Source organism: Etheostoma cragini, chromosome 2 (assembly GCF_013103735.1).
Source record: "Etheostoma cragini isolate CJK2018 chromosome 2, CSU_Ecrag_1.0, whole genome shotgun sequence".
Classification (NCBI taxonomy): Eukaryota; Metazoa; Chordata; class Actinopteri; order Perciformes; family Percidae; genus Etheostoma; species Etheostoma cragini.
In genome coordinates this window covers 10,189,544-10,209,684 of record NC_048408.1, presented here as the reverse complement: position 1 = coordinate 10,209,684, position 20,141 = coordinate 10,189,544, and the positions used below count along the sequence as shown (strand labels likewise).

General features: G+C 40.2%; 1 protein-coding gene and 1 long non-coding RNA gene across 4 annotated transcripts in view; both read left to right on the top strand.

Moving 5' to 3' along the window:
• The window catches only part of tll1 (tolloid-like 1), a 50,810-nt gene that overhangs the window by 12,068 nt on the left and 18,601 nt on the right, over positions 1–20,141 (top strand). For all 3 annotated transcript variants that reach the window (XM_034898605.1, XM_034898625.1, XM_034898613.1), the window contains exons 3-10: positions 12,131–12,253; positions 12,443–12,523; positions 13,661–13,834; positions 13,933–14,050; positions 16,288–16,466; positions 16,877–16,982; positions 17,459–17,583; positions 19,067–19,182. In XM_034898605.1, the coding sequence (XP_034754496.1) occupies positions 12,131–12,253; positions 12,443–12,523; positions 13,661–13,834; positions 13,933–14,050; positions 16,288–16,466; positions 16,877–16,982; positions 17,459–17,583; positions 19,067–19,182 (1,022 nt within the window). The remainder of the gene's footprint in view (positions 1–12,130; positions 12,254–12,442; positions 12,524–13,660; positions 13,835–13,932; positions 14,051–16,287; positions 16,467–16,876; positions 16,983–17,458; positions 17,584–19,066; positions 19,183–20,141) is intronic.
• LOC117960665 lies at positions 4,679–9,961 on the top strand. Its single transcript, XR_004660197.1, has 3 exons — positions 4,679–4,690; positions 8,499–8,502; positions 9,802–9,961. It is a non-coding gene; the product is annotated as an uncharacterized LOC117960665 (long non-coding RNA).

Genomic DNA, 20,141 nt, shown 5'->3' with positions numbered 1-20,141 from the left:
TTACAGGTAAAGGGAAACAAATCACATGTTGGTATTTAATTGGGTACATTAGGGATTTGTATCCACACATTTTAAATGTAGTCACTGTGCTTCCTTTGGAGTTGCTCCAACCTTTCGTAGGAAGTTGCATTTACTTACCTTTCAAAATCACTTTCATGCTGGTTCATCATAGTTTGAAAAATACATTGATGCCTTTGGTTTGTGTGTGAGAAAACTGGAAAAAAAACTGCACCATCTTTGTGCAAACTGTGTTTAAAGTATTTTGCAAAAGATTGAATGCACAGGGAATATTTTCTTAATTGGAATGGTGGTTCTGTGTTTATTCACCACAAACCAAATCTATATGGACATTAGCTGCAGCTACATATGCACTGACTTTGTGTGTGACTGTGTTACAGGTCTACACGATACAGAACAGACCTGTACAAAACTTACCTGAAACTGATGTGCGTGTATAAACTCAAATAGTGAGGGAGAAAACATTTCAACTACACTTTCCGGTTTATAATCTTTGTCTTACCTCAAAAACACAGTGTGATGATTTAGGTGCACCATGTGATCAGAGCTGAGAGCGATTCCACTTGGATCCATTCTGTATTAGACAGACTAAGATACAGATCTGAGACACATGAGGACTCAAAACCTAGATCGGGTCTCTGCTACTAGCAACCCAGCAGACCAATAAAACCCTTTCATTCAGGTAGATGCTTCTGTGACAGCTCAGAATCCTGGCTCCCTTGAATTTGGTCTGAACACAACTGAACTTAAAGTCCAAAAGGGAAATTAAAAGCCTATTTAGCTCCCACAATATATGATTGTATGCATTTTATATAGTTGTTTCTGGCTGTTGTGGGTGAGCTCTGGTGTCCATTCACAAAAGTTGTGGGCTTTGGGGAAATTCCGTCTTGTCTCCAGATGATTTTAAAAACAGATAAGCAATTGAAGGAAAGCTTTGTAGAAACAACACAAGGATCTTGTTTTTTTGGGGGGTTCAGATTGCATTTTAGTTACCACGCAGTCAAAGCCGTTTTGATATAAGTTTTACACATTCCTGTATTCTATCAGTGCATCAAGTGTATCCTAAACAGCTGATTGTGTTTGTGCCCATGCCCATGTATACTGAGAGTGTCTTTGATTTTTTCAGTCAGACAGTGAAGCCCACCATGTCGTGACAGTGAGCTGCAGCTACTGTTCACCCCTTCCCCCATTCCTCAATAGGAAGGAAACTAGAGCAATGTGTGTGTATGTGTGTATGTGTGTGTTTGACACTGAGGCTGCGTTATGTGTGTGTGTGAGCGAGAGGACGATCTCAGTCATATTATACTAAACAGGATATTCCCGAGCAGAGTGCTCCTGCCATTCAGCTTCCGAAGTCTTCTTCAGGATTCCCGCCTCAGCACAAACTCTGCGCCCGCACCGGGAGCCGACTTGTTTGTTTTGGAGCGTCATTGTTCCGGAGCTGCAGAAGCCATGAGTCAGCACCGCCGTCACTCTGCCCACCTGCCACGCATTGCTCAATTATTAAATGTCTGGCTGCTTTTATGCCACCAAGTTTTTCCTGGGGGTATTTATAGCAGCAACATAATTCATATACACCCATTGTTAGTTGAGGAAAAGCCACCTTTTTTAAAGTCAGACTCTTATTTTGTTTGTCAGATATTCCATAGTATTGTAAAAACCCAGCTGGGGTCACCAGCCTCCCTGCACCACATCATGCACATCTCCATGGTCTTACAGTAGCTAAATCCACAAGGTTGATATTTTACCTCGAAACAAGCCTAACTGTGTGTATGCCACATAAATGTGCAAAGACTGTACTGCATGTACAGTTATTTAGAAGTGCAAAGTCAAGGGCAGCAGGACTTTAGGTTTCTTAGAGACATTTCCCGCCTCATTAAAAAGGCTTCTGCAGTTTGTACTGACTGGTTGGGAGTCCCAGGCATTTTACCTTTGTGGGAACCTTTACATCTTTTAGGTCATTGGGGTCACATGTGGGCCGTTAGTCTACCTGGCTGTCATGTTTAGAGTCGCATATTTCAAGGCAAAGTATCATCAAGGCAAAATAGCTTCAAGGACATAAAGAAGCTGCCCTTGACTTAGCACTCCCAGATAAACCATGACCCTGATGACTGAGATTTGTTCACAGATGCATGTACAGTTGATGCACAACAACCACACAATGACTGGAGCAATATTGGCCACATTATATTACACTGCTTGACATAGTATTGAAAGTCAATGATGTTTGCAGAAATACTAAAACTCCTAGACTGCCCACTTTTTATCTTTTTGACGTTGCTTTATCTATTTCTATATTTTATTAAAAAACAACTCAGATTCTGCTAGACTCAGGAAATTGTTTCAGCAGAATTTTGTGGAGGAGTTTCCAACTGTTGGCTTCCAACAGCATTTTCTATTGGTCCTTGGAAGTTGTGAAATTCCTGTATGTAGCCGCTCTTCCACACCGAATGTTGAAGTGTGCTGTAGAGTTTGCACAAGGTAGAAATATTTGTGTTTATGTCAAGTATTATCCAAGTATTATCCATCCTACAAAGCCGCTAAATAGGAAACACTTGGATGTAAACAATCAGAATTACTATCGATATCCTCATCCTTTTTGATGTTTTCCTTGCTTTGCTCTTTTTTTAGCTGTTTGTGGTGTCTACTGACTCCTTAGGAAAATATCAATGCTATGTGAGTGGTGAGAGTGAACCAAAATAGTGAAGTTGCAGACTAGGCAGATAAAAAATTAGCTCATAATCCCTATAAGTTAAGGTATATCGTTGATCAGGAGCTAGAGATTTGGGTGACTCTCTGTAGTTTTTTTTTAACATTGTCTTTTCTAACATTGTTTTTGTAGACGTATCAGTTATAGCCTCTTTAACAAACTATTTAGCACTTTTAGACTTGAATATTAGCCAGCTTGGTCTGATTTTAACTCTTAACCCTATTTATTTTATTGTAATCTGTTAATAAAACTACTACTCAAAGCAATTACACTGAAATCAACGTAACAACAACTTCAAAGAAATACGTCCTCTAATGAGTGATGCCTTGCAGTTGCACCTGATGTACCGAGGGGATGACATACAGAGCGGGACTCTCCACCATCCTTACAAATAAATAACCTTTCATTTGATCTTTCTTTATGTTAGAGCCTTGTTGGCTGCCAGGCCCATTGGTGCACACGCATGACACCCTGATGGTAAAACTGAGCCATAGTCATGTCCCGTCACAATGTCTGACCAAACCCATGACCCACTGGAGAGGAATCTCATAGGGGTGTGACGAGACGCTTACTCCACGAGACCAGACACATCACGAGATTGGGTTCACAAGAACGAGACGAGACGAGATTTTTAAAAAAAATTTAAAGAAATCCTCGATGAAATATATGAATGGAAAATAGTTTTTTTATTCAACTGAAAAATCACAAAATGCAAAACAATTTAGGTGCATTTTGAAATCGACTATTAATGATGAATGTTATTTAACTATTTTTTTTTACTATTTTAATGAATTATATGCAGTAAAGGACGTGCAAACACTGCAAAATGTTTTGTATAAACTCTACCAACTGGCTTCTGCCCTGTACAATTTCACACGAGAAATCTAACTCCTTTCCACAAACCGAACATAAAAAAATAAACAGTATAAATAAAATAAATGTGTAAATAACAGAAAAATAACACTTTAAATGCAAACAGTAAGTGTATCAATAACCAAAGTACTGCTCTCTCAAAACTACAAGTGCAAACAGAAACAATTTTTTGGGGGATCTTCAATAGTAATTTCACGCTCCATCACGCTGACATCTCATCGCCTCACGAGACAACTTTTCACCTCGACGAGAAATCTCGTAAAACGAGATCTCTTCACACCCTTAGAATCTCAGTGTCACAGTAATAGGATTAGGAGGTTACATGAGCTCTCTGTGTGTGTGTGTCATATGATATAATGTTATTTTATCCCCTTGAGTTTATGTGGTGGAATGCTCTTTAAGTGCAGTTGCAGATGTTCATTTTCCTGAATATTATAATTATCTACATTTTGAATTCAGTTACATAGTAAGAAACGCACCAACTGTTTTTTCTTTATTTTAGTTTTTACTGTAATTTTACTGTGACTTTTTGCACTCTTCACCGCCGCCTCTTGCTTTTGGTCTTGTGTGCTGTTGTACTACAGCAAACATACTGCAGTTGGATTCATGGGGATTTATTTAAAATAATCAAAATGATAAACAGTTTTGCTGAGGACCTAAAGGCAGGCTGCAATATTTCCCTGTTAATTGGATTTGTTTATGATCAGTCTGTGCTTTATTTCCGGGTCGTTTCAGATGTCCAGTGGTTCGCCTCACTGCTCTGCCATCTGTTTTTAGCTGCACTCATGCTTGAAGGAAGTTTTTGCCTATCCTAATCTGTAGGCAAACGCATATTCACACACACACCCACACACACACACACAGACACACACACACACACACACACACACACAGTGTGAGCGTGTAGAGATGTATAATTGGGTCTCTGACGATGGATTTGTGTTTACCGCAGCGAAAACATATGATTAGTGTGTGTGTGTGTATGTGTGTGTGTGTGTGTGTGTGTGTGTGTGTGTGTTTTCAGGGTTAGAGTTTGAGATGATCCTGTCCTCTCTCCCTCTCTCTCTTTCTCTTTCACTCTCTCTCTTTGTAACACACATTTGCACAAGGGTGGGGTGAGAACGTTTTGAACTTAGCTTTAGCTTTCACATTCTGTTTTTTTTTCTTTTTCTAAAAAGCACATTTCTTACTGATAACATTACCAACTCCAACATCTTTTGCAACAAATTGCAACCCATTACTGTACATGTGCCAACTGGTACATCATTATTCCATTTTAAATACTAGTAAAAGAAAACTATAAAGCATCATCTTAAAGTGATGCTTTGTAGTTTTCTTCACAGTGGACAAAGGAGGCTTTGGTTAGCTAGGCGAAGTAGTAATGGGTTCCAACAGAGACAGGTATCAAAACACCCATAGACACTACTCAAACCACTCATATAGATGAATCCATCCCAATATCCATCCATCCATCCATCTTTATCCGCTTATCCGGAATCGGGTCGCGGGGAAGCAGCTCCAGTAGGGGACCCCAAACTTTCCTTTCCCGAGCCACATCAACCAGCTCCGACTGGGGGATCCCGAGGCGTTCCTAGGCTAGGTTGGAGATATAATCTCTCCACCTAGTCCTGGGTCTTCCTCAAGGCCTCCTCCCAGCTGGACGTGCCTGGAACACCTCCCTAGGGAGGCGCCCGGGAGGCATCCTTACCAGATCCCTTACCCTCCCATTATGCCCTGGAATAATGTCCACATGGGAAGATTCCACACCTCACGGTTTACATCAGGAAGTGGTGGGCCCGTTATGTAGCAGTAAGGGTTAGTAAGGGTTTGGAGGGTTGGGGTAGTAGATCTGACTTTCATATAGGAAAACAGTGTCTTTCGCTAAACTTTGGCGTTCCTTTTTGTGATAAATTTTTTATTTATTTTTATATATTTAAAAACAGTGACAAACAATTACAAACAATACACTAAGAGGGAGAACGCGCATCCCGGGACCAAAATAAAAGTAAAAATGAGATAAAAACAAACACAGAGAGGAAAAATGGGAGGGAGGGAGACAAGATAACACACACACAAACAGACACAGACACACGGATAGACACTAGACAATGCACTGCGCAAGTTTGCCTGGCATCTTTTTACTGTGTAGTTGCTGTAATCCAGGGAAAAGCGCATTTTCCGGCCCTGAATTTCAAGCAGGGATTTTTGCGCAGCCTGTAGAATCGATTGCCTGTTTGTGTAACAAAGCACGTTGAAAATCAGCGTGCGACTAGTAGTGGTATTCTTCTTTGGGCTATCTCTGTAAATTCGTTGGGCTCTCTATCTGAACATCTGCTAGATTCGGGAGCCACTTAGGCAGCAAGCGGGAGAGAGAATGGATAGAATTAGCACCTTCTACCCCCTCTTTCAGCCCGACGATGCAGGTGTTGTATTTTTGGTTTCTGTCCTCCACGTTTGCGAGCTTCATCTAGATCTCCTGACATGCATGGCCGTGGCTGTCCAGAATACTTGAGTTGCTTTCCATGGTAGTTTTTAGGTCGTTCACGTCCGATCTGAGAGAGCCAAGGCTTGCATTAGAGATGCTAGTTGCGCATGGAAAGCGGTTAGCTTCTTATCGTTGTCAATCGCCACCTGTTCAATCTGAGACTGAATCTGAGAAAAGTGTGGCTCAAGGTAGCTTTTCTGTTTCTCAAGTACTTTCTCTTCAATAGCGTCAGTATCGCTGTGTTGCGCTTAGCATTCTGCCTTAAGTAACCAAACTGAGCATACAGTGGTAGAATACCGGAGTAGGAACCATCTAAAACAACTATTTGGCAAAGTTGGGCTGGGAACTTCACCTCGAGCCACCATCTCTGTCCAGCCAATCACGTGACTTGCTTCTTTGGTATTCCTTTACCTCAGTTTGTTTGCCATGATCAATCAAATGTCATTGTTATTCAGGGTTTTGCAGGATCATCCAACATTGTTTTTGTCTGGTGGAAGGGTTGTATTATCTATTTCTCTTTACTGCCTTTATCCTCAGTATGTTTCAAACAGTTATGACAAAACATGACACGGACAGACAGTTCTGACCAATTAAGAAGCAGGATGTAACCGCTGAAAATGCACAAACCAACAGATGAGACTACTCTTTAGCTGAACAGTAGGATAGTAGAGCTGCAACTAACAATTATCTACATCAATTTACGGTTTGGTTAATACCTCGGTTCAGACATCATGGTTTGGTACGCGCTTAGTCCAATGGAGGGAAAATCAATACAAATTTGCCAAATGCAATTTTTTTTTATTGTTTATGTCTCAGGCTGTACCTAGTGTCATATAGTCTCTCCCTTGAGCTATCTGCAGAAAGCCTGACTTGTGTAAGATGTAACAGTAAACAATAAGTAACCCACATCATCTCCAGACTCCCTCGTATCTAAGAATAGTTCCACATTACATTAGTTCCGCATTAGTTAATTTGCAGGCAAGATTTATTTATTTTTGTACTGTGCATTGTCCCTGTAAATTAATGTGCCTGTGAATCCCGAACCGTTTAGTTTCAATACGAATACATGAACCGCTCCACCCCTACTTTGGAATATGCTGCCCATAAATACATGCTACAGGAATGGTTTGGGAAGTTCCTATAGAGTCTATAGGAACTTCTAAAGTATAGACATTGTGATAGCTGATTCTCCGTGTCACTTTGGGAATTCGTTGTAAACCTGTGCATCCAATCTGACCACAACTTCTATTCGGTGTTGACTACAAACTAACAACTGGTAGCCACTGGTCCATCTTACAGGCGTTGACTGAATTGTGGAAATTTTGGGTGGAGGAGTATTACTTTATTAGCCCACTCAGCTGGGTAGCATGTTGCATTTATTGCTGTCGCTGTTGCCGTTTTTGGCCATACCTTTTTGCAACCTTGCACTGTCGGCGTACAGAGAGCTTGAAGTACAGCACCTGTTGTTGCTCACAAAGGGTTAATCTGGATCAAGCAGCTTGCACAACAATTACTTTTGGAGAAAAGCCTTAAACAAGGCAGAGATAATCTCTTTTTAATAAATGTAGTACACTCACAGTCACAGTTATTTACAATTAATATTATACAAATGGAAGGGCTCATACACATGCACGTTGACACACACACACACAAACACACAAACCCACGCGCACACACACACCTTAGCCCACATACAGCGTGACCTTATATTTGCTTAATGAGGAGCTTAGTGATGTGTGTGTTTGTGTGTTTGTGTGTGCGTACGTGCGTGTTTTTGTTAGATACACCCCAGTGAGTTCAGCATGAGTATAACACTCAGCAGTGCATACTTCATTACTGTATTGTACAATAGTATCTGTAAAATGTCAAAGGAAAGATTGAAAAGATGTTATAATGACAAAGATTAAACACATAGTGATTTTTAGGTGGTCACAATATATAAACTATACATTTTCAAGCAGCAGACAGATAAATTGTTGTAGAAATGTCACCTTAATAAATGATGAAAACTTAAAACATGAAGGTAGAATAACCTTAATAAGCGCCTTTTAAAGAAATACTATTCTACCCCAAAATATAAATGATTAGTTATTCAATAATTAAAATAGGAATTATTAACTATTTGTTTTTATTCTTTTAGAGTTTTACTTAGTTTTGTATTGCATCTATAAATGCAAAATGTGTTTGTTTGTTTGATTTACATATCAAGTGTTACTGTCTAACAGATTAAAGCACTGAAAATGTTTACAACTAAGTTGAGGTACTCCATGGGCAAGTACAACTAACACCTTAATATAAGCTTGGATGTATCATTTAGGTGCAAACTAGTTTTAGTGGACATTGTTGCATGAGGATATAAATGTTCCTATTTCAGCTTTTACAAAGTATAAAACAAAGCTGCATACATTTGAGGAAAGTCTGCCTCTCTTTGCATTTGGTGCATTATTCCTGTGTGTGTGTGTGTGTGTGTGTGTGTGTGTGTGTGTGTGTGTGTGTGTGTGTGCGTGCGTGTGTGTGTGTGTGTGCGTGTGTGCGTGTGCCCCTGTGTGTGTGTGTTTGTGTGTGTTTGCTGCAGTGCCCTGCTGAAGGGCGAACAGTAAGGCCCTGGTCAGCATGATGTAGGTCTCCTGGGACGTCTTGGCGTTTTAAGATCAATACCCTTACTCCAATATCTCCATGCCTCACTGTCCTCACCCCTCCTCACCGACTGGCTTGACTTTGGGCTATTTATGGTATCACTATGGATTAAAAAGACCCCAACAATCAATGGGCCACGTTTACTATAACTGTACTCTCCCTCTTCTCCTCGCTTTGTATCTCTGCTTGTGTCAGCTGCTTTTCTCTGGAAAGCTTGTAGTCCTTGTAATTTCTCTTGTTGTCCTGAAATATGTTGTCCTTTAATTGTGACATTACTAGTAATGTAATGTCACAAACACACTGTCCTACAAATAGAAACAAAAGTCAGGGGAAATATAATTTGTAATGCAGGTACAATGTGATACAGTCTACGTTTATATGATAAATCACACAGATTTTGACCTTTTGCTGGTGAACTGCAAGTTTCTTTGGGTGTTAAGTGGATATTTTATACACATTTGGTAGTTTTTGTGGCTTGCTATGACACCACTTTGGCAGAGTTTGCAGTAGACGGGAGTGTCAGTAGATGCAATTTGTACCAGTGCCTGTCCAGACCACCACATCTTAGCAGTGGTTGTAATTGTGTTATTTTTTGGCTTTATATGACAAAGTCACAACAACACCAAGCACTTCAGAGTCAAATAAACTTCTTTTATAGGTGTTGAGTTTGATTGCATTATGTCTTCAACCAGTGACTCACTAAATTCAGCCCTTTAAGTTCAAAAAAGTATACAAGGGAGACATTTTATTGTACTACAAAGTCTGTTATATCTGCACATTTCCAATGCTATAAATAACTGTTTTCCAGCTGTAGCGACATTACAAATCCAATGACTAGAACTGATGAGATTGGTTATGATTGTTGCCTACAACAACATCACCAAATGATAACTGGTTTGTTCAAATCAAACCACTTTTACACCTGCAACTGTACCAGTTGTGTGATGATACACTTGTTTATAAAATGAACAAACACTTCCAAGTATGTCAGCAGCATTAACCCGTACTAACACCTTTGTGCAATCTTATTCAGATAAACAGGGCAATTAAGATAAAGTCTCATTTATTAAATATGGAGTGACCTGTGATTGGCCAAGTCTCCCCTCAAGGGTAGATTTACTAAAGCCTGAATACATAACCAAGGAGGAGGAGCAATAGTCTAGTTTTCTTTCAAACAACTTGAATTACAATATGCTGAAATATTATTATGGAATTTTTGCCCAATAACGCCAAAAATAAACTGCCTCCCCATTTTTAAGTCATTTGTCAAGCAAAAATGGCAAACATTTCATGGTTCCAGCTTCTCAAATATGAGGATTAAATGCTTTTACTTGTCTTATATTATAGTAAACTAAATATTTTGAGGGATTGGAATAAAATAAAACATACCTTACAGCAACTCTAGCCTTTAGATCCTCATATTCATCTAACTAACATATCTTACAGCACCATTCAGCACCACGCACTCGCAGTCTGTATCTGATATCCTGATTTGTAAACCATATGTGGTTATTGTTGTATGCTCCTCACTTCAACAATAGCTCGACTTGAGTACAATGGCACCCTGACCCCCCATTTCCTTTAGTGGCAATCCTGATTAGCTAAGTGACAAGCTTCTCCCATACCATTGTTAATGTATTAGTGTCTTGAGCCCCTGTTGAGGGCAGTAACTCCGCTCAACTAATCATTTAGCGATGGTTATCGTTCAGTTGTTCATTGTTGCAGGCTGGGAGATGTGCTGTAGATATGGAAGGAGAGGGAGAGAAAAAGAAAGAAACTAGTTATAATGAGCCACAAAAGGATGACAGAGGATGGAAATTGAAGCATAAACAATTGGGAGGGAAGGTTTTTCAGAAAGATGAGAGGCATGCCCATGAGGCATGCTGTGGGAACAGGAGTGGTTTTAAGTTTGTGACAAAAGTGGTTGTTGTGGCTGGTATACACACACACCATCATAAACCTACAGAATAAGCTTTTTTAACACTCAAAATCTGAAACATTGCAGAGACTGGAGTGGTCCGAGTAAGCAGGGAGGATAGAAAGTAGTGGAGGGGATAGTGGTTTCTCACGTGGCCTGATACCAGCCCACTGTAAGACCACCGGGATCTGGTAGTCCCGCTTAGGCAGACCTTTCTCCACAGCGCTGCGTAGGAGGGTTTGGCTAGTCCACACAGGATTCCGGGATAGGAGAAAAACTGGTAAGAAATTGGCATTTCTTAAAACCAATCACAAGTCACCAATTCCGGCAGCGGAACGTTGTGGATATTGACTAGGACCTGGTGACTGTCTGTGTGTGATAGAATAGAAAGGGAGGGAGACGGAGCCGCATTAAGCTCTCTGGGCAGCTGTCACTAAACAGTTTATTTTTATATATTAAACATGTCAAGCACAAGTTTCTAGGTATTTGAGTGTAGTTTTGGGTGTGTAATTGGAGTAAGTGAAACTATGCTGACTTTGTAGTGTGGTTTGACATTGTTGCCGTAAATCAGAGAATCAATACCTAGAGGATTCAATTCATTGTGACGACTTCACCTCTACAGAGAAATAAAACACCTGAGCTACTTTCTGCTACGTGAATTGTACCAGGATTGGACTTGTGTGCCAGCAACAGTAAGCCCCTGCCTGGTGGAGAGGTGATCATTGTATTTACCTAATCAAAGGCTGTTAGAGCTCTGCACTGCAGGTCTGATCAAGTAATTTTAATTCATTTAATTTAAGAAGATGTGTCAATGTACACTACACATTATTTTTAAGTCCTTGAAGAGTTTTTGTTATTGTCATTTTGCCATTTCTGGCTGAAACCATGTTTTTGGATGAGCTCCACTTTCTTTTTCAAGAATGCCCTGTCCACACTCAAAATAGTTACACTCCTATTCATACCTGGAACCTGCTCTAGTGCCATCGTAGTCTGATTTGTTGGCCGCTGAGTAGCTCAACGGGAGCATGTGTGGCAAACTTGTCCTTTCCAGTGGGGCTGAACGATTTGGGGAAAAATAACGAATTGCGATTTTCCTGCCAGATATATAACATATAATATATTATATAATACAATTTGTTTTTTGTAATCTAGTATCATGTTAAATAAAGTAATACAAATTAAATTATCGACTGAAAAAAAGGACATTTCTGTAAACAATCTGTTTTGTTCCAGCATTTATCTTACAAAAAAACAGTAAATATAAAGTAAAGTGGAATAAAAATATTGAATCAAATGTTAAACCAGACATTCAACTTGATATTTCACGTTTGAATAATCTGCCGGTCTTCCTCATTAGCTAATCACATTATTTCAAATCGCGATTTCTAATTGAAAGCGATTAATTGTTCAGCCCTACTTTCCAGGGATAATGATCTTTGTGGTTCTGCTGATGATTGTGATTACATCATGTTCTTCTCTTAACTTCCAGCTGCATTCTGGGGCGACATCGCTTTAGATGAGGAGGACCTGCGAATGTTCCAAATTGACCGGACAATAGACCTCACACAGCACACACACATGCACACACACTCCCGGCAGGGACACACATCTGGTAAGTGGACTCACTGAGTAATCATGTAATGCTCTCTCTCATGTTTCCTATGAAACTCTCTCTCTCATTAACCTTCAGCTACAGAGTTAAGCCCCTTCAATAGGAAGCAGGTAGACTTGGGCCCCTTGAGGATATCACCATTTATTGTGCATTGTTTGGGTTTTGATTCTTGGCTCTTGTGTGTGTCAGGTGGCCTAGAGGAACATGACATTTCTAAGAAGAGAGGATCTTTATATCTACTGCTGGAGAGAATACGCAGGTTTGGCTTTGGTAAGAACCCTTAACTTTATTAGTCACTGTAATGATGGTGATTTTTTATGTTTTAGCCAATAAACTACAATTTATGTGTCGAAAAAGGCAAATGAAGTGTTCACTTTGATAGATGACAATCTCAAGGCAGTTTGAAGTGCATGTGGATTTTCAAGTCAGCAAAATGAGTAAAGTGCTTTGCTTGGATTAGTATCACACAGAAAGTTGTTTCTTCTTCTGCATTTCAGCTGCAATTGAAAATCTAGGACAGATACATCATTTTGAATTTACCAGTACAATAAAATAATAATAATTGGAGACCAAACAAAAAAAAAAAGATTTTCTCAATGAAATATCAGCCTTTAAATTTAGCTAACATATTTATTACAAAAGCAGTTTGAGCCACTTTAGTGATCTAACTACAGCTATTGTAACAACATTACCCATTATTATTACCCATAGCCAGTAGGTCTTTGCTGGAAGTCATTTAGGCTTATTATAACATCATCATATAAATTAGAGAGACAGAGTTAAACCTCAAACTCAACCTTCCCCCTCAAGAATCCTGCAAAAAGCAAAGTGGCATGCTTGTTTTTCCACTATAATGTAAATGCAGCTGAAATCACATAAACCTCTGGGCCTTGTAGGCTTCATTCAACGGAGAATATCCATTTTCACTGTGATTTTTCTGTAATGAGAAAGTCAGGCATCTCTGAACACAATCAGACCCTGACACAGTTTCACAATGAAGCTGTGTTCAATACTCAAAGTGATGCTGTACTTTGGACAGTTTAAGACTGTTTTCCTTCTTTATGGTCTTTGCAAGTAGGTTAAGTTGACCTCCACTGAAACAATCAAATCCAGATATACAGAATGTTTGAGGTACCTTTTTTTAGCCAGCTCAGCTTATTTAGTAAATTTTATAAACTTCTACCAATTAAGGACAGTATATTGCACAGCTAGAGCTGTGTTGAGTTTTACTATCCTCTGATCTGAGAATAACCTCTGCAAGGTCATGTATAATAAGTGATCCAATAATCTCAGATCACATTAAGGATTTACTGAGATTCATAATAATAGACCAGTAATTTATTCAGTTTTAACACACAAAGTAACAGCTTAGATTTGACTGTTGTTTCTCTCTCATCGCTCGGTTAGACTATCCCCCCAAGAACGCCAGCAAGGGAGCTGCCAATCTCAAGTGCCAAACTGGGATAGGTGGGAAGACTGGGAACGTCGCGAAGAGCCGTATTCCTCGAGCGGCTACATCCCGAGCTGAGAGGATATGGCCTGGAGGAGTCATTCCCTACGTCATAGGAGGAAACTTCACTGGTAAGCTACTCTGCTGGACTGGTGCCCGTACGGCTCAACAGTAGAATACACAGCGACGTGTGACTGTTTAAAAGTCGGATATGAAATGTGTGTTTCAGGTAGTCAGAGGGCCATGTTTAAGCAGGCCATGCGTCACTGGGAGAAACAGACGTGCGTAACTTTCATTGAGAAGACAGATGAGGAAAGCTACATTGTGTTCACCTACAGACCCTGCGGGTGAGTTTGGTGGCTCTCATTGTGTACATGTGAGTGTGAGTGTGTGTGTGTGTACCTAGAGTTCAGTAGTGACCTTGTCACAGCGAGAGACGATACGGTCACTCAACAATGGCTCCACTTTCCTTCCTGTCTTGCTGCTGTTTCCCCATCCCACCAATCACGCTGCTCACTAAAAGTTTTTTGTATGTTTATGCAGTTTTTTTGTTCATACGCTGCATAGTGCATTGTTCTGTCGAGTGGCAGCACGGTGGGGTCATAGTGTGTTTGTACAGTGGTGGCACTTCACTTGTAAAGCTGAAATCAGGACATTTGGGTTTGTCTCTCCAAGATGTTGTTGTACAGATGGTTGAAAGAGTCAGACATGTAGAATATTGAAATGAAATGTTGATGAGTTAATCAGCAAGACATTAACCTACACCAATTGCGAAAATTGACTAATTAAAGTAAGTTATCAAGCAAAAACCTTCACTGTTTCCAGCTTATTATATAAGAGGATGTGCTGCTTTTTCTATTACTGCAAATCAAAAATCTTTAAGTCCTTGACTGTTAGCTTTACAAAAGAACCAATTTGAAGACATAACATGTCATGTCATGTGTTCTGGTTGCATCATTTTAAGCTTATGTCTTTTTGCATTTAGCAGGATTTCAGACTCAGTTGATATTTTTGGAAACCTTGATATCTTGGCTATAATTAACATCACTGGTGTCAAACCTCTGTGCTGTTTTGGTATTTTGGTGTCAATATGAAAACTCCAATATTGTATTGTATCGGCACTCGTACAATACCCAGAGCTATAATTTAATTGGATTGAACAATAATAGTACCACTTATAATAATCTGCACTAGGCTGCGCGCAACATTATGCACTGTTTCATCCATCCTTCCATCCATCCTCATATCCTCATCCACTTATCCGTGGGGGGTTGCGGGGGGAGCAGCTCCAGCAGGGGACCCCAACCTTTACCCAAAATTAACGAGCGTCGACTGGGGGACCCCGAGGCGTTCCCAGGCCAGGTCGGAGATGTAAGCCCTCCACCTAGTCCTGGGTCTACCCTGAGGCCTCCCAGCTGGACGTGCCTGGAACACCTTCCTAGGGAGGCGTCCAGGAGGCATCCTTACCAGATGCCCGAACCACCTCAACTGGCTCCTTTCGACGCGAAGGAGCAGCGGCTCTACTCTGAGCTCCTCACGGAGGACTGTGCTTCTTACCCTATCTCTAAGGGAGACGCCAGCCACCTTCCTGAGGAAACCCATTTTGGCCGCTTGTACCCTGAATCTCGTTTTTTCAGTTATGATCCAGCCTTCATGATCATAGGTGAGGGTAGGAACGAAAACTGACCAGTAGATCGAGAGCCTTGCCTTCTAGCTTAGCTCTCTTTTCGTCAAAACAGTGCAATATATTGAATGTAATACCGAACCCGCTGCTCCGATTCTGACCAATCTCCCGCTCCATTGTCCCCAAAGTATTTTAACTCCTTCACTTCAGTGACTCATAATGTTTTGTCAGAGAAAAGAAACAGCGTATGTTTTTCTTAATATTTCCTATTAGTTAATTTTAAAATAACTTAGATTTTTAAACGTAAATGCCATTTAGATGAGAGAAGGATCTGTGTGTTAACTGATGATGCCAGTTTTCTCGTGTGATTTGCTGACTGCATCAGAGATTAGACACTTTAATCTGATGCATAAATACCCTGCAGCCTGGATGTTTGACAGAGACAGACAAAGAGTAATGCAGAAAAATTTGTCATGTTTTAAAATCGTGCAATAGTACATTTGGGGCATCTGTTGGAAGCGCTACTAGCCATCCTAGAGCTGAAAATGCCAAAAGAAAAGACTTTAGATACTGCAGTGACTCTTGATCCTGCGATCAGCTGGCTGGATAACTTTAATCAGATTTGTTAGCCTGGCACGGACGTCTCGGCTAACCAGAAAAAAAAGAATTAGTGTGTGTGCATTCTGTGAGCAACTATATGTGAATTCTTACAGCTTATTCCCATTGGGTTATGAAACTGTAGTGTTATCGGAGCATTTTTTTTTTTATGTTAATAAAAACTGACGCTTTCCCTCTGGTCAATGTAATACAGGACAGAAAATCCTGAAAGTGTGTGTGTGTGTGTGTGTTTGTGTGTGTTTTCATACAGCACTGTTGATACTTTTTTCCACTGCCAAATGTGTAGTAAATATCATCATCCGCCTATCTCCCTGCTATCAACTTCCTACTAATCCTTATTAGGTGTTGTTCCTATGTGGGTCGTCGTGGCAACGGGCCCCAGGCTATCTCCATAGGCAAGAACTGTGACAAGTTTGGCATTGTGGTGCACGAACTGGGCCACGTCATTGGCTTCTGGCACGAGCACACGCGGCCTGACCGCGACGATCACGTGACGATCATCCGCGATAACATCCAACCAGGTGAGACTCAGTACCCTCGATGAACCTGGGTCTCTGGACATTTTTGCACAACGTGGGTGTGTGTACGTTTTTTAAATTCTCACTTGTGTCCAGCCCTGTGTGAGTGTGAATGAGGCTTTTAATGACTGTGAAGTCACCTCGACCCCCCGTCTCTTTTCCTCCTACACACTCCTCTACACCACAACGCAATCTCACAGGTGTTAAATCAAATGATGCAGCAGTAGATCCGACCTGACCTGAAGTTTTAATAGCTCTCTACTACTACTCTATGGACTTCAAGTGTTGTAATAAAAGTCCATTTCAATGCAGACTTATTCATTTAAGTTGTGCTTTGTGTGTTCAGTGTAAAGGATATATTTGTTTTGCGTTCATGTTAAGACTCCTTGTGTATTTGTATGCATTGTTCCCAGGCCAGGAGTATAACTTCCTCAAGATGGAGCCAGGGGAGGTCAACTCTCTCGGGGAGCCATATGATTTTGATAGCATCATGCACTACGCCAGAAACACCTTCTCACGGTAACCAGCGGCACATTCTCAGCTCTCTTGACTTGTGGTGAATTTAAAAAACAGATCAGAAACGCAATGTGCCAAAACAGATTTTTCTCAAGTTAATATATGCTCTGTAATTTTGTGAACTAGTGACATTGATGGTTTGAAAACAATGTTTCTCTATGTTGATGTTGATCAACATACAATATGTAGTTTTCTGTTGCTAGGAAAACAATGGCAAAAACAATGGCCTGTTAAAATGTATCTGTTCACGGACAAATTCATTTATTAAAGTTTTCTTCATGTTACGTTGAGTAATGTTTATTAATATCATTCTAATGACATAACTGCAATTTTCCCTGCATAATTACTTAGATTCAGATTTGTGATGGAAGCTGGTTAGCAAGCAAGCATGCTAAAATTAGCCAGCAGATAAATCTTTCATTTGATTTCCTTGAAATCAGAGCATGATATGGGATAAATCTCTCTTTTTCTTCCTGAAGAGGGATGTTCCTCGACACCATCCTTCCATCCAGAGATGAAAACGGGGTCCGGCCTGCTATCGGCCAGCGGACCAGGCTCAGTAAAGGAGACATTGCACAGGCAAGGAAGCTGTATAGATGTCCAGGTACTGAAATATTTCCTATTTCCTAAGACCACCGTGTGTGTAGTTGTGTGTGTGTGTGTGTATGGGCTTCATTCTACCAAATAAAAGAGGACCTCTGTTTATCTACTCGTATCTTTGGCTTAAAAATGTGCCCGCCCCTCCATTCCCAAAGCCACAGAGGTGAAGTTGAGTAACTTGTTTTTCCATGTCACGCTTCCCTCTCGGTTTTAGGGGTCTCACAAGCATCACACACACTCTTCACATCAGTTGTTGCGCACACCCATGCTGTCCCTCTGGTCCCTGTTGCACGGTTCTTACGTGGTCTAGATCTGCTCTCACGCTGAGCTGTGCGGTAATGTCGCAATGGTTTACGATTGCAAATGCTGCCATCCCTTTTTTGGCCCACACACATACTCACATCCCCAGGACAGGTTCATGTTTTTCATTTACGCACAATGGACTGTGTCTGGGACAAAATGAACAAACAATATTTTTCACCATTCTGGTCTATGATATTCACTAAAGCTTCGGTTTTTTATAGTTTTTGTGTGTATATGTAATCTTTTTTTACTATTTCTGTTATGTTGAAATCCTATTCCTCTGACAATATGCAGTATGGAATTTTTTATTTGTTAATATTAATAACTCCACATATTATATTATATATCATACATTCCACTATATATGTTATTCTACTAAATCCATTTTGATACTGGAGCGAGAACAGTACTGCGTTTGTGTGTCCCAGCTGAAAATAGATACAACTTCAACCTTATAAGGTCATATTTGAGTGATACCATATTCACTGACAGATGAACAGAGCCCCAGGGCATTGTGGGGGAAAACACCATGCATGATGGGATAGGAGGGGCAGATTTGGCTAACCTCCTTTTGAGAGGGAGCGTCGTTGTTAAACTCAGAATAAAAGATGAAGAGAGAAATATTGTCTAAAATTTTCCATGAATGCAAAACCAGCTGTAAAAGTTTTCTTTTGTTGTCTTCATTGTGATAAATTTAAAGTCTGTCAATCTGGTTCACTTACAGTAAATTACTGTAATTCTTTAATTATTTCTGTGAAATGGTGACCAGGCTTAATGACAGTGGTCGGACCTCACATGTCTACTGATACACACAGGAATACAAACACGCATACAGTAGCTTCCAACATGCAAATCTAAAACAAGCCAAAGACAACATCAAACATGAGTTTTTTTGGGAGGGTATTTTTAATTCCTTTTATGTTTTTTGAATCATAATTGGGCGTCTAACAGTTTCCTTATGAACAGTTCAGATATAGAATGAGGTTGCTGTTTTGACAGAATAATCTGTAGTCTGTTTATTTTGGTAAATTGGCAGTAAAAGATTGAGAATAATGTTAGACACGGGGGCCATGTTCTGTAGTAATGTACCGGTCATAAGTATCGGTACACAGCTGAAAGCATTACGCATTCAAGCAGGACACACCACAAAAAACTAACTCCATCCGGGTGTGTGTGTGTTGCAGCATGTGGAGAGACACTCCAAGAGTCAATGGGCAACTTTTCGTCTCCAGGTTACCCCAACGGATACCCTTCGTATACACACTGTATCTGGAGAATATCTGTTACACCTGGCGAAAAGGTACACACTCACACACACACACACACGCACACACACACGCACACGCACACACACGCACACACACGCACACACACACACACACACACACACACACACACACACACACACACACACACACACACACACACAGTAGCACCCTGAATGTGCATACACTAACGATAAGAGACTGCTGACAAAATGACTGTATATTGATTATATCCTCACACTACCGGTATCACCTTCTTCCTCTTTTCCACCTCCTCTCATCTTGTCTCCAAAGTGCAAACATATGTATTATATATACGAGCACCGATCTGACCTGGAACTTTGAATCTATTAGTTGGACTCAGGGTGTTTGGTGTCATCTTCTATTTTTATTTACTAATGCCTAATTGTTAACTTATCAATTATTTACTTAACTAATGTATTACGTTTTAAAGCGATTTAAAGAGAAGGGGGATGTAGATAAATCTTTATTTAGAAACTGTATTACTTTTTTTATGTATGAAATGAAATTACTTCAACTGTACATATTAATAAAACAAAAGTTAGACATTAACTATAATATTCTACAATGTGAATTCTCAGTCCTCATATATTTTGTTATCATTCCAGTTAACTAACTATCATTATGTCCTTATATACAAACAGAAACAACAGAACTCAGAAACACCGGTGTAAGTGGAGGTATTTTATTTTCCAAATAGGTTCATTAGTCGCTTGCTTTAACATAAGTGTAACCCGCTCCTGACGATGTTTTTGACCCCTTTGGGCCATGAAGCCAAGCCAACACATCTTTTTACTTTTTTTATCCAGGGTTTATTAAAATTTTACATATCGCGTTTCCAAATTGCACAAAATTAGACATTGCACATTCTTGGTTTCCCAGCAATACACACGGCAAGTGTGAAGTAGATTGGATGAACGTTCTCGGGATATGCAAGGACACACAAACGGCTCTCCAATGATAGTAGAAGAAT